Genomic DNA, 13,782 nt, shown 5'->3' on the forward strand with positions numbered 1-13,782 from the left:
AGGGGATCTGATGTGTTTTAGAAGTAGTCATGTACATACATATTTGTTGGGTGGTGGTGGTGAGGATATCATTGCTCTGAATGCTATATTTAAAATGCTAGGGTGTAGTTCGATCTCAAACAGATTGCTTCACATTTTGGTTTGGAATTAAAATAAAGAGTAACTTCACGCAGAACAGGTCTGCAGTATGTAGTGATTCATCTAAGGTGAAGTTTTCACATATTTAACAAGCAGAATTCTTGTTTGGCTTCAGCTCATGTTTAAAGAAATTGATTTAGCATTTAGCATTCAAACTCAATAACTTACTAGTGCTGTCTTGTGTGTGTGGACTCAACTGTTACAAAAATTAATCTCTTTCTCAGGGATTATTAATGTGGCTTTTGGATGAATTCTCATATTGAGCTAGACTTCTGTGAATTTCTGTCTTTCATGGTAACAGAAGAAGTTGAGGGAGGGCAGGGGGGGAGCTGTATAACTTGTTCTTAATACAAGCTTTGAAGTTTGATGGCTTGTCTAAGCCTTTGTAACTGTTTCTGAAAGATATCTGTAATTTACCTGTTATCTTTACCAGGTGTTCAGTATTAACAAATTGCTGCAAAATGAGAAGGCTGTAATTTGATAATGGTCAAAACTAAATGTAATACTCAAAAGGGTATATTTATTGTCACTGCTTTCTAAGTGACTTTCTTTGACTGACTTGAGGTGTGGTAGAGATTATTTTTTATTGATAGAACAAAATGTTTAGCTGAGGCTTGTCTCACACTGTGCTGGTTCTAGAGGTAAAGAAAATAATTCCATCTAAATGAACAATTCCTCCTCCATGCCCTTCAAGCAAGGCAACCCGTTAATTTTAAACTTGAGTCAAAATTGTGGATCCTGCAGTGTAACTACAGGTATGCAGATATATTCTGTCAAAACATTGCTTCTCATTACTGATCTTGGAATGGTTGTTCCTGTCTGTTGTGAAGTTGGTTTCTTACTAACTTTTAGGAGGATGTAACTTGTCAGTCTAGGAAAAAGAGTTTAAAAAAATTGGATAGTAGTTCTTATGTGAAAAATATACATTAGTACCTAAACATGTGAGAGTAGAAAACACAATACCAATTTAAAAAAAAAAAAAAAAAAAAAGAGAAGGTGGAGAAAGGTATCACGGAAGATAAGGGAAGAAATAAGTCCTGTAAACTTGGTATCTGGACTGGACAAAGGAATGGAAAAAATGTCTGAATGAACATGATTGATGCAGTTGGTGAAAGTTACATACCTTTTTGAAAGGAAGTTTATGCCTCTCCAGCAAAGGGTTCAAAACTCAATTGAGTAAGGATTATATGGTCTTCCTTGCTAAGATTTCCAGAAAGCCTTTTGTCAAAATTTTCTTGAAGAAACTAAAGTAATGTGAGACTTAAAAGGTTCTTACACAGATATCCAATTGGTTAAAAAGTAGGAGTGAAGGCATGGGGTACAGTGCAGTCCTCACCAGGGAAGGGAGTCACCTGTACTACACGTAAGCAAGTATGCAAACTGGATGAGCCTTTCAGTGATGTTTTCTTGATGGATCAGCAAGGGCTGGTCCTAAAGGTGGAAGATTATAGTAAGCTCTTACAAGACTGGGTGGCTGAGTGATAAAAGAGTGCATAAACTTTTATGTAGATAAATGCAGAGCAATGTAAGTGGAGAAAAAGATTGTAACTGCACATATAAAATGATAGCATCCGAGCTGAGTGCATTTCTGTGCATGTAGAGGCATATGAATCCACAAGTCTCATGGAAACAATGGGGTTTGATTGTTAAGCATCTCTCTTGGTATAATCTCTAGGAAGTGCAAGTCTTCAAAAACAACAAAAACTTGTTCAAAATAAACAAATGATGGTGTTTTTATTCCTGCAAGGTAGTCAGGCTGTGTGTGAAACATTGTGCCATGGGCTTTTACAGCTGGTTTACATGGTCTTACTGGGGAGCTATACAAGCTCATGCAGAGAAACTGAAAATAACTAAACACGTAAGAATCACATTCACATCAGGAAGTCTCTGAGCTTCAAAATGGATAGTTTCTCAAAGAGTAGTAGTAGAAAATACCATATATAATTGCCTTGCTTTTAATCTTCCCTGGGCACATGCTGTTGGTTGTTGTCAGAGTCAGGATATGAGAGCTCTACTGAGGAAGGTTTTTATATACATCAGATACAACTTTTCCTCAGAATTTCAGTGCTGTGACTCAGAGAGGTTGGTCCATTCTTTTTGCATCATTAAGAATTAATGACCATCTTTTCATCAAGAAATGATAAATAAGATATGCTGCATTGTTTCAGAAAAAATACCTTTACATTCTTCAGCCAGAAAACAGAAAATTGATCTGCTTTTGTCGTTTTAGATCTAGAACTGTTAGGTTTATCATAAATAAATTCTGTATTTTGAAACTATTTAACATCATGAGTACAGCGTGATGCTGATGACTGTTCTATTACCAAAAGACAGTGGATATTCTTGGTTAGTTTTATTTCTAATATAAAATTACATAACTTTTCTCACTGTATATAAATAAAGAAGTAAAATTCCCAATTCCGTGCATCTCCAAATGATTCTTTTACTTTTGCCCTATTCATGTTAGTTCTGATTTTCTCCATTGCCATGAAAGATATTGTGGTCAGGAAAGGATCAACAGGTTAGCTCTCACTGATAGCTGAGGATGAACAAAATGACAGTTTAGTAAATGAAACCAGATGATAGCAGAGACTGTGAGAAACTAAAGCTCTAATTTAAGAGAAAATTGCTCCTTTCAACTGGTGGTTCAAATGTGTAGCCTCTCTCTTTAGCAAGAGATGCTCCCTTATTTATGTTCCTGTACATCATGATGTTCTTTAATCTTTACATAACTTAAATTCCTTTGCTATGAGAGAACGTGTTTCTGATGAGGCTTTCTGATAGGTGGCAGTATGGTGGCTTCTGGCTTTTTCATGTTGTGTCAGTCAACAGCATGGATAACAAAAATATTGTTCATAAAATTGTTCAAAAATGTTGAGATTATTTTAAATGGTATTTTTTTGTATGTCCTATCGGTGTTTTAATTTCTTTCTGTTCTGTCTTATTTTCCTTCTTGAAATTTTCCATTAGCCAGAGAGAGATAATGAAGTATGCTAAATTTTATTTTCATTCTCAGGTTTTTATTATATGCAATGGCATAGCTACAGTGCTAAGCAGTTTTAAAAGGGAGCTGCAAATAAAGTAGTGAAGCACAACTACCTCCATGGTAATGGTATTCATTGTTTCAGTCACTAAGTATTGTAATTCATTAGAGACAGCTAATATAGTCTGAAAGGCTGAATTGTTACTTTTAAAACCAGTGAAAACCAATAAGCATAATTAAACTGCATTTTAATTTACTTCAGAAATACAAGCCTGGTCGATGTGATGATATTTTGAAATGGAAGCCACCCAGCCTGAACTCTGTTGATTTTCGTCTAAAGATAACAAGAATTGGTGGAGAGGGGTATGTAATCTCTTCCCTTTTTAAATCTATAACACTCATGTGAATGTCCCTTAGTAGTTAATCTCTCCTTTGATATTTCTTGACACTTCCTGGGGCTAAGCATTTCTATATTCTCTATAATTTGTTCATTCAAAATATAAGCAACTGTTGTAATTAGTGTTGCACTGAGAACAATGGCAGATGTTTATATTGTGAATTTACTCATTCTTAAATTAAGTTTCATCAAATTTCTGGAAAAAAGTCCCATTTGGATTTGGCACTACCCCACATATTTTTGGGTGTAGGCAGGCTGCATTAGATTAAATTCTTGAAGCTATTTTTTGTTGGTTTTAGGCAAAATACTAACAACCTAAGCTTTCTTCTGCTTTAGAACTGTGCACAATGACAAACAGCACTTGTTTTCTTAGAGAAGAACAAAGCCTGTCATTTTTACTCATTAGGCATTCTTTGATATTGTCTTTAAAGCCATTAAAATCTTAATCAAAACCAGTGAGTTTTTATGGCAGAAGACATGAAAGTCTTTGCATCAGTTCTACATACTATTTGCCTTGTTTAGTCATTGCACGTATTAAATAGGGGTGATTGCCATATTTAGTTGTGCCAAGGAAGGGAAGGGAAAGATGGATTCACTAGATTAAAGCTTGCTTTGGAAAAGATTTTCTTTAAAATTAAATTAATGATTTTTATGTTGCTTAGTGTTTTAACATCTGGGACTCATTTCGAATGACAGTGTGAAATACTGACATTTAGCTTATTTTTCTTGATGCCACAGGCATCTCAATATGATTAAACAATTAATTCATATATTGCTTGCATATTCCAGAGTGTGAATAATGGCACATTTAACTTTTAGACATCTGCATGTCATGTTAATGAAAACGTTTGGTGAACAGAGAGAATCTTAAGGATATGTATTTTTTTCTGCAAAATATACTCAGCTGATAACTTTTCAGTGTTTCATGAAGTCAGAAAAATCTGTTCAAATTTTTGTGTTTGAAAATGCAATACTAAGTCCTCAGTAACAGCATAGCTGTTTCAGAGAATACACAGAAATACTTTGTTTTACTTCAGATAATCAGCTCATTAAAACATTTTATGTTTGCTTGCAATTAATTTGTCATAGGATAATGTAATATGAAAGATTTAAGTAAAAAATATTTTAAATGGCCCATTGTTTGATAGAAAGGTTATCTTTATTACAGTATTCTTATGACTTCTGCTGGACTTTACAAATATACAGTACTAACTTGTGATTCAGAAGCAAAATTCAACACATTTTTCATTTCACATTAATAAAGGAGTATTGGTTGATTAGTTATCTCTGATTTCAAATACAAAACTCTCAGTGCTATTGTGTTCTGTTTAATATATTACATCATAGATTATTTGATTAGAACGTGAAAAGGTTATAAATATGAGCCAGCAAAAAGCTGTTTTTAAAAAGTTGTTAGCAGTTAATAGCAAGTTATTAAAGAATGGATGATCCATTGTGGAATTGGAATCACTTTCTAACATTTAGAAAAGTTCTATCATATTTCAGCTATGTGAAAATTAGAGCAGTTCTTATATTATGGAAATAACTACCTGAATTACTCTGTAAATAATGTAATATTTAAATATGTCAGTGTTTATGCTGCTCTCACATGCATATAAAAAAATCCTAGAAATCTGATATTTGATAAATAAAGTACTGTTCTTCCAGGTAAGTTTTACTTCGTCACACATGACAATTGGCTGCTACTAGTAACTTAAATAAATTCATCCAAGTGAAATAAAATTTAGTGACGTACAAGGCAGACAATAATAACTTAGCACTTCTGGGAGAGAGGTATTTATCTTAAATAATGTCTTATGAAACAGTAGCTTCTGCCCAGTGAAACAAATTGTGAATGAAATACTCCAGGTATGCCTACTTCAGTTGTTAATTTGGGTATAATTTAAAGTTGTTAGAAGAAAATTCAGAATGGTACAGATTTTGAAATTGTTGACTAGAGTTTTTAAAGAAGCATCTTTAATTTTAGACTGTGTAAAGACAGTTCCTGCGTTCTGAGCACTAACTAAAATTCTGTTTTGATTTGATGAACTGAACGTCTTGCTACTGCAATTCTAACGTGACAATATTAGGCTTCCTGCTTCCTCCCACTACACTGAGATTAAAAGCAAGCATTGATATTGGTTTCAACTTTTTACATAAAGAAAGTGTTCTTCTTCAGTAATCCAGCATGGAATTACAGCATTACAGAATGGGTAAGGTTGGGAGGGACCACAGTGGGTCATCTGGTCCAACCTCCCTGCTCCAGCAGGATGATCCCAGAGCTCATGGAACAGGATTGCATCCAGATGGTTCTTGAGTATCTCCAGTGAAGGAGACTCCACAACCTCTCTGAGCAATCTGTTCCAGTGCTCGATCACTTGCACAGTAAAGTTCTTCCTTGTGTTCAGGTGGAACTTCCTGTGCATCAGTTTCTGCCCATTGCCTCTTGTCCCATTGCTTGGCACCACCAAGTAGAGCCTGGCTCCATCCTCTTGGCAGCCTCCTTCAGATACCTACAGACATTGATGAGGTCACCCCTCAGTTGTCTCTTCATGAGGCTGAACAGGCCCAGCTCCCTCAGCCTTTCCTTGTAAGAGAGATGTTCCAGTCTCTCAGTCATGTTTGTTGTCCTCCACTGGACCTGCTCCAGGAGCTCCATATCTCTCTTATCCTGAGGAGTCCAGAACTGGACAGAGCGTTCCAGGTGTGGTCTTACAAGAGCAGAAGAGAAGGGCAGGATCACCTCCCTTGAGCTGCTGGCAATACTCTTCCTAATGCACCCCAGGATACCACTGGCCTTCTTGGCCACAAGGACACACTGCTGGCTCACGGACAGCTTGTTGCTCACCAGAACCCCCAGTTCCTTCTCTGCAGAGCTGCTTTCCAGCAGCTCATCCCCCAGCCTGTCCTGGTCCATGGGGTTATTCCTCCCCAGGTACAGGAACCTGCATTTGCCTTTGTTGAATTTCAGAAGGTTCCTCTCTGCCCATCTCTCCACCCTGTCAAGGTTCCTCTGAATGCTGCACAGCCCTCTGGGGTATCAGCCACTCCTCCCAGCTTTGTGACATCAGTGAATTTGCTGTGGAGGTCTCTGCTCCTCCATCCAAATCATTGAGAAATAAGTTAAACAATACTGGGCCCAGTACTGAACCTTGGGGAGCACCACTTATGACAGGCCTCCAACTAGACCCTGTGCCACTGATCACAACCCTCTGGGATCTGCCATTCTGCCAGTAAATCTGTCAGGCATTTGACAGCAAAATACTACAGATGTGGCTGAAGTACTGTTGCAAAATTTACAGAAGTTGCATGTTGTTTTGGCACAGTTAGGCAAATGATATTTACAGAAATAGAAGGTATGCCTTTGTATTGATCTCTTATAGACAAATAAGGAGCCCAAGTTAAAGTATTGATCTCAGACACTTAACAGCTTGAAGCAATGTGCACAGGGATTGTCTGTAATTTCCAAGTCCTCTGTTCTGATTTACAGACTCATATTTAAATCTTGAAATGCAGACATAACTAAACCTGTGCTACAGTTGTGTGTGATCTTATCACAGTTTACAGCCTGGGCAGTAGCGATACAAATGGAGCCAAATCACAAATCTCCAACCATGTAGTCCTTGCATTTATAGTTTCCTGCTCACTCAAATAGTGAAAAAAAATGATATAGGAGCATTATTTATTCAGTAGCATGAGATTAGAGTTCTGTCAGCTGTTGGACATGTCTTTTAGATAGCATATGTAATTGAGATCCTGAACAATTGTAAACAATCTTGTGCATTTTTCATCTGAATAAAGGAGTTACCTCTGGGGAGTTTGCCAGATTTTAGTCAGTGTGATTATTTTCCATCTATGTAAATTCCCCTGTGTTTTGAGTTGAGCATTTCCATCCATAGATCAGTCTGCAATAGAAATGTTAACTGCAAAATAGCTGCTGTTTCACCCCAGATGTAGTCCCGTTACGGATGAATGACCAAATTTTTTTCATCTGGGCTTCAGTTATTTCACTCTTGATACTGGAGGGAGTTTTGCCATTGAATTAAAAAGAATTGTTCTTACGATCTGTGAAGTACTTTTAGAATAAGCCTGATAAAGATGAAGACTGCATAACGAAGAATAAACATGAAGAAAAAAGATATTATTGCATCCCAAAGAAAGGCAGGGTTTCTCTAACCTCAGTGACCTAATACTGACACTCCTGTTCAGAGCACATATTTGAAAGAAATTGCATTATTGCACCTTAGTGAGTTACATCTTATCAGCTGAGCCTTGGTAATTGTCCCCTGAGTATTATCATAGTCCAGCCGTTCCAAGCATCAGGATGATGGTTAGATTAACCCTTTTTGTATTATGTTTGCAAGAATTTCAGCTTGTGCTCTCTATCTCTTCTCATTACATCCATATAGTTAGTCTTATAAAGAAAAAAACCACCAAAATCCCATACCACAAAACCCTGCAATAACAACCAGCAACTCATTAAATCAGTCAAACAAGAGAGTACTTCATTGTTTTCAGTTAAACAAGAGAGTACTTCACTGTTTGTCTCTTGTGAAACACAGCAGGTGAACTGAAAAGCCCTAATATTACATATGTTTTGAAAAGGTTGACCCACTTTGCAGCACTTCTCTTTCATTTCAAGTTTATTCTAACAATGCTCTCACATATGTAACAGTACCATGTGTTTTCCTAAATTATGATGATGTTCACAAAAAAATAAAATAAGAGTATCTTAAGCACATTAACTGCATTTCCCAATGACCTACGAGTTAAATAACCTTACCAGTAGAGACCGTGAAGGATATTTATTTGCTGTGTGCAGTATCTCACTTATATTACAGGGAAGACTGCTTTCTCTATTTAGTAGAGATCCTTTTTCTCAAAATGTCTGACTGTATGAGTATTTCTTAAAAAAACCAAAAAACCCCAAACTACCTCTGAGCCTTATTTAAATGTCACAAATATCAGCTGAAAATGTCACATAGTACCATATTTCTGGTAGCTTCCATAACCAGAATTTCTTAAATGTTCATGCTTCCTTTTACAGATTTTTATTTAGCTCATGCAAGTTCCTTAATTTTATCTGAATCAGACTGCTGATGAAATTACAAGCAAAGTTTTGGCTTTATTTGCTTTGAATTAGTATCTTACTGGGTCAATTTGATGCATTTCAAATCACAGGATAATATAAATTTTATTTAGTACCTTGAAGTGCTGGAAAGCATCAAGGATTTTACTCATCTTTGAAGATGTAGTCCTCTAAAGAAAGTTAGTAATCTGAAGTAGACACGAACTATCTATTAGCATAATTTATATTTTTTATTGTATTCATGATTAACTGGACCATATGGGGAAAAACCCAAAGAGTGTTTAGGCAAAGTTCTGTTTAGCTTGGACATTGTCAAGTAATAAAAAATGGGAGATAAAATACAATACATTCAAGGATAGTGGGGTACCTTGGATATGTTGGAAATTATAAATCAACAACCAAATGTTGATACCATGACTAGAGGCAAGTGGACGTCTTCTTTTTTTTGAGAAGTGATGTTCTTTTTGTTTTGTAAACTAAAATAGACTGAAGGAGAAGAAAAGCTGCAACTAGTTCAAAATAGCTGTGATGTTCTTGATTTGTCTCATATAGCTATGTTGTCTGTCACAGGGTGACTTATCCTTTTTATGAGCTAGTCTTCCTCACTTTTCTGCTTAAAAAAAAAATAGTAACTGATGGCAAAATCACACGAGTTAATTGTGTCAGCTACCATCAGCAGAACTGATGTGATAGTTTGTATGGCCAGATTGTTGGTGCTCCTTCCTCTCTTCCCATTGCCACTTTTGGGTGATACTGAAGTTGTTGGTTTGGGCTGTGAAATCTTTGCCTTCTCACCTGTTTGCAGAATGTTCATTATCAAAGAGCACAAACTCATTGTTATATGTGCCATCCATCACAGATAGGGACTTTTACAAGTAATACCCTGGTGATAGAAATAATAACTCCATGTTCCCCTAGTCTCCAAAGATCACAGTCAGTGTTGGGGCTGCATTTCTGTTGAGTACAGAGGAGTTATGAGGCAGAATGCAGATGAAGTCTTATAGCAATAATGGAACAAATAAGGACAAGATGTTGCAAGTAGAGGCAAAGATGTGCAGTGTGGGGATGACAGCAGGAGGAGTGCATGCTTGAACGTGTTAAGTGCATTTATGGCTGTACTGTTGTTAAAGGAAGCACGTGTGCTTTGCAATTGCTTACTTTTTGTGGAATTGTGAGAGTTGCAAGTGAAAGTAAAGGAGTGATTTGCTTAGCTGTTACCTTCAGGCATTCAACTGTTACCAAAGTTGATCTTCTGAAGAGGAAATGTAGGGGCATAGTTGTGCAAACGGATTGAAGAGGATATTATGTGTAGAAACAGCAATGCGGTGGCACAGGAAGGGGAAGCCCAAATACCACCATGGTAGAAGTAAGTATATGCAGCTGCAACACTGACATTGCAAAGGAAACTGGTAGACAGACATTTTACCAAGGTGCTATGCTGTAAATATGGATGCTATATTGCTTATATGAGGATACTTAAAATCTTTTTGTAAAGCTTCAGGCTTTAAAAACTGTGTTCAAAGTAAAGCTTTGAATCTAACCTCTATTTATACTCTGGGACACTGAGTAAAATCTTATACCTTCCACGACTAATACTCAGGATGCTCTTGGAATTTCTAATGTTGTATTTCAAAAATGAACTCAGCCTCATCTTTTTATATGTTCAAGTGGCAGCCTTGGGCAATCTCCATCTGTCAGATAATTATTCTACTTCAGCTACTCATTTCTCCAGATTTTTAAAAGCTTTGCCTCATATCATCCTAAAATTATCTATACGCTTGCAAATTGGAATGTAAATGTAGCCTTGTATGTTTTACAGACCCTGTTCTTTTTTCTTGAACTAGTTGCTGTCTTAAAGTAGTCTTTCCAGTTGGTTGTGTCAGTTATCATAATGATTATCCACTCTGTTAAGATCCATTTCTATCTCTGAGTGAGATTAAGAAAAGCTCTCAAATACCATGTCTTCAAAATTTTCTTATCTCCCATGTATTTCTCTCTCCTAATTTACATTTGGATAGATATTTTATTCCTATTTGTCCATGTAGCTTTGATTTCCTGCTACTTGTGAATGTGGAAATGGAGGGTTGATGCCACCTCCAACTAAACTACGCTAAGGTGGTAGAATCTGAGAGGAGTGAGAGAAGCAGGCAGTGAAGAAATTATATTGGACTTCAAAATGGTTGGCTTTGGCTTTTTCATGTAATAGAGGTAGTATCCCATGTCGGGTTCCTTTGAACTGCAGAGAGGCCCAGGATAGCTGGTTGATCTTCAAGAACAGCCTTCTCAAATGAACAAGGACATACTTTTCCCTGTGCGAGAAGGCAAGCAGGTATGGCACACAGCTATAGCTGGCTTGAATGGGGAATTCCTAAGCTGATTGACCCAAAACAATGAAATTTATGGAATCTGTAAACTGTGACAAATCTCCATGGAGAATGTAAAAACAGTGTTTGGGTCTAGAGAGAAGGAAGTAGGAAAGCAAAACTCAGCTGGAGTTGAAAATAAGTCACTGATGTCTGTTGCTAATGGAAGGAAGTCTTAAGGAAATGGTGTGATGCTGATGCAGCTCAAGACAGTGGAAAATATGCAAAAAGGCTGCAGGTACACACTGCACCCTTTGCATTAGCAAGATCTGTTCTCAGGCTTTTGAGGTCCCTGAACCTCATGGCAGAGAGCAGGGCAGTTGTCGTTAGGAAATACTTAAGCAAAGTGTGCCTTAGGATACTGGAAGGCAAAACTTTGAAACTGGGGCAAGAGTTAGCCCTTGGGGCAAAAGCGCCAACTGATGGGAAAGCTGGGCTGCAGTGGAGTAGGTAATTTTTCACCTCTGCTTAGCATTTGTGAGAGTCTGAGTCTGGAGTACTGTGTCTTGTTTTGGGCTCCCCAAATTGAGAACGACATTGATGCACTGGAGCAAATCCAGTGGAATGCTTCCAAGACAGTGGAGGGACTGGGGAACATGACATCAAAGAAAATCTGAGAGAACTGGATTTCCTCTGTCCAAATAAGAGAAGGCTGTGTAATGCTTTACTCCTGTTCACTACTCCCTAATGGCAGGTGATAGAGAAGATGAAGCCACATTGCTCAGAGAGTCATGTTGAAAAAATGAAAAGTAAAGGACACAAATTGTAGAAGGTCAAGAGGAGAAACAGTGTGATAGAGGTCAAACACTGTAGTAGGCTGGCAAGTTGTGGAGTCTCCATCTTTGGAAGCATTCAGAAGTTAATTAGATGTGCCTGTGAGCAACCTGATGTAACTTGGAAGCTGACCCAGTCCTGAGCATGAGGCAGATGACATGCAATGGTCCTTGCCAATCAGACTTACTCTAAGATTATTTGCAGATCAGATGTTAAATATTTTGCAAATAGTAGGGAACTGCTAGAGAATAAACTTACTATGTATTTTGAAGCATTTTTGTTTTTCTTTCTTCATGCTTTCTTTACTGTAAACAGATTTTTCAGAATACTTACTGTACATACATTTAATTTACAAATTTTGGGATTGTCCTTTCTGAGAAGATTTTTGAATAGCAAAGTAAAATAACATGCAGTTTTTATGATCAGGAATTTGATATTGTTCTCTGTTATAAAATGTAAAGGTTTGTCAGATGCATAATTTAAAAGCCATCCAATTGATAAAAAAGTGTTCATCTTCCTTTTGCTATAGCTTGAAATCGATGCACTGCTCTCAGACTTAGTGAAACTCCGTTGTGAATAAATGTTTTTTTCCACCAGTAGATATAAAGTTTTTAAATTATAAGACTTATTAGAGAGTATTTGTGAACATCATGTTCAAAATGATTTAAATGCATTTTAGAAATCGGTGTGAGTTTCTTTGAAATGCATTTTTTGCATTTTTGCATGTAGTGACTATTTGGTCTTTTTCAGATAAGGAGTATTATCTAGATTTTTCAGGTATGTCTTGAATGGTGCTTTAACTCAGAATATGTTTTTTCTCCATTAATTGCTTACAGTATTAATTAATATTCAGTTGTTTGGTTTATTTTTTTGTGGTATGTGTTTGTGGTTTTAATTTGTTGCTTAATGAGATGTTATTGTCGGTTTTCTTGAGTTTACAGATCTGTATATTTTAAACTGTGTTTGGAAAGGAGCATTAGTATAGAATTATTACAGATCTGAAAAATATGTATTTTTCCATGGTGTTTGAAGTTAAAGACATAATTGTTGGAATGAGTACATAGGAGGACACGGAGATGATCAGAGGGCTGGAGCACCTCTCCTACAAAGACAGGCTGCGAGTTTGGCTTGCTCAGCCTGAAGAAGAGAAAGCATCCAGTACCTGAAGAGGGGGCAGCAGGAGAGCTGAAGAGGCACTATTTACAAGGACCTGTACGACAAGGTGGAATGTCTTTAAACTGAAAAAGGGCAGATCTAGATCAAGTATTAGGAAGAAATTCTTTACTGTGAGGGTGGTGAGGCACTGGAACAGGTTGCCCAGAGAAGCTGTGGATGCTTCATCCCTGGAAGCGTTCAAGACCAGGTTGGATGGGGCTTTGAGCGACCTGGTGTAGTGGAGTGGAAGGTGTCTCTGCCTGTGGCAGGGGTTGGAACTTGATGATCTTTGAAGTCCCTCCCAACCCAAACCATTCTGTGATTCTATGGAACATGCATTTAAGGGGAAAAAAAGCTTGGCTCAGATGGCTTCCTTGCCTTCTGTTGTGTATTTAAAAGAAGAGTAAAGCAAACTAAAAGGAAAAAGAAATTATCACCACTGTAGAGTGGAGCAAACAGTCTGGACAGACAAAGATACTGTTTTATGTTTCTAATCTTCCTTGGTCTTACTCTGAGAATTTTATTACTTAATTTTCTGACAACACCAAACTCACAAAACAGAAGAATAGATATAAGTACTAAATAATGAATATATTAAAGATGAAAAGAATTCATGACAGTCATAGCTCCAAGTCTACTGTTCAGTTTGCTTTGATACTATCAGAATGTTTTGAAATTGGTTTAGGCATTTGAAGCCCAGCTTTTTGTGTCTCACTGAATTCATAAGTACTTTGGAATCAGCAAAATGTGTCAACAGAATAAATGACCCTGATGCAGATTCTTTGCATTTCTGTCATAACAGTGTTATCAATATGGTATGCGTGTAACTGTGGACTTCTGAAATACAGGGAGATTATCAGCAGTTTCACCTTCCCTCGTTGAT

General features: G+C 37.0%; 1 protein-coding gene across 1 annotated transcript in view; it reads left to right on the plus strand.

Moving 5' to 3' along the window:
* RNGTT (RNA guanylyltransferase and 5'-phosphatase) overlaps window positions 1–13,782 on the plus strand; it is a 168,778-nt gene that overhangs the window by 104,349 nt on the left and 50,647 nt on the right. Inside the window, exon 13 of the mRNA XM_085056366.1 lies at window positions 3,384–3,484. Coding sequence (XP_084912492.1) covers window positions 3,384–3,484 — 101 coding nt within the window. The remainder of the gene's footprint in view (window positions 1–3,383; window positions 3,485–13,782) is intronic.

This window comes from Lichenostomus cassidix, chromosome 3, assembly GCF_008360975.1.
Source record: "Lichenostomus cassidix isolate B80296 chromosome 3, HeHo_3.0, whole genome shotgun sequence".
Classification (NCBI taxonomy): domain Eukaryota; kingdom Metazoa; phylum Chordata; class Aves; order Passeriformes; family Meliphagidae; genus Lichenostomus; species Lichenostomus cassidix.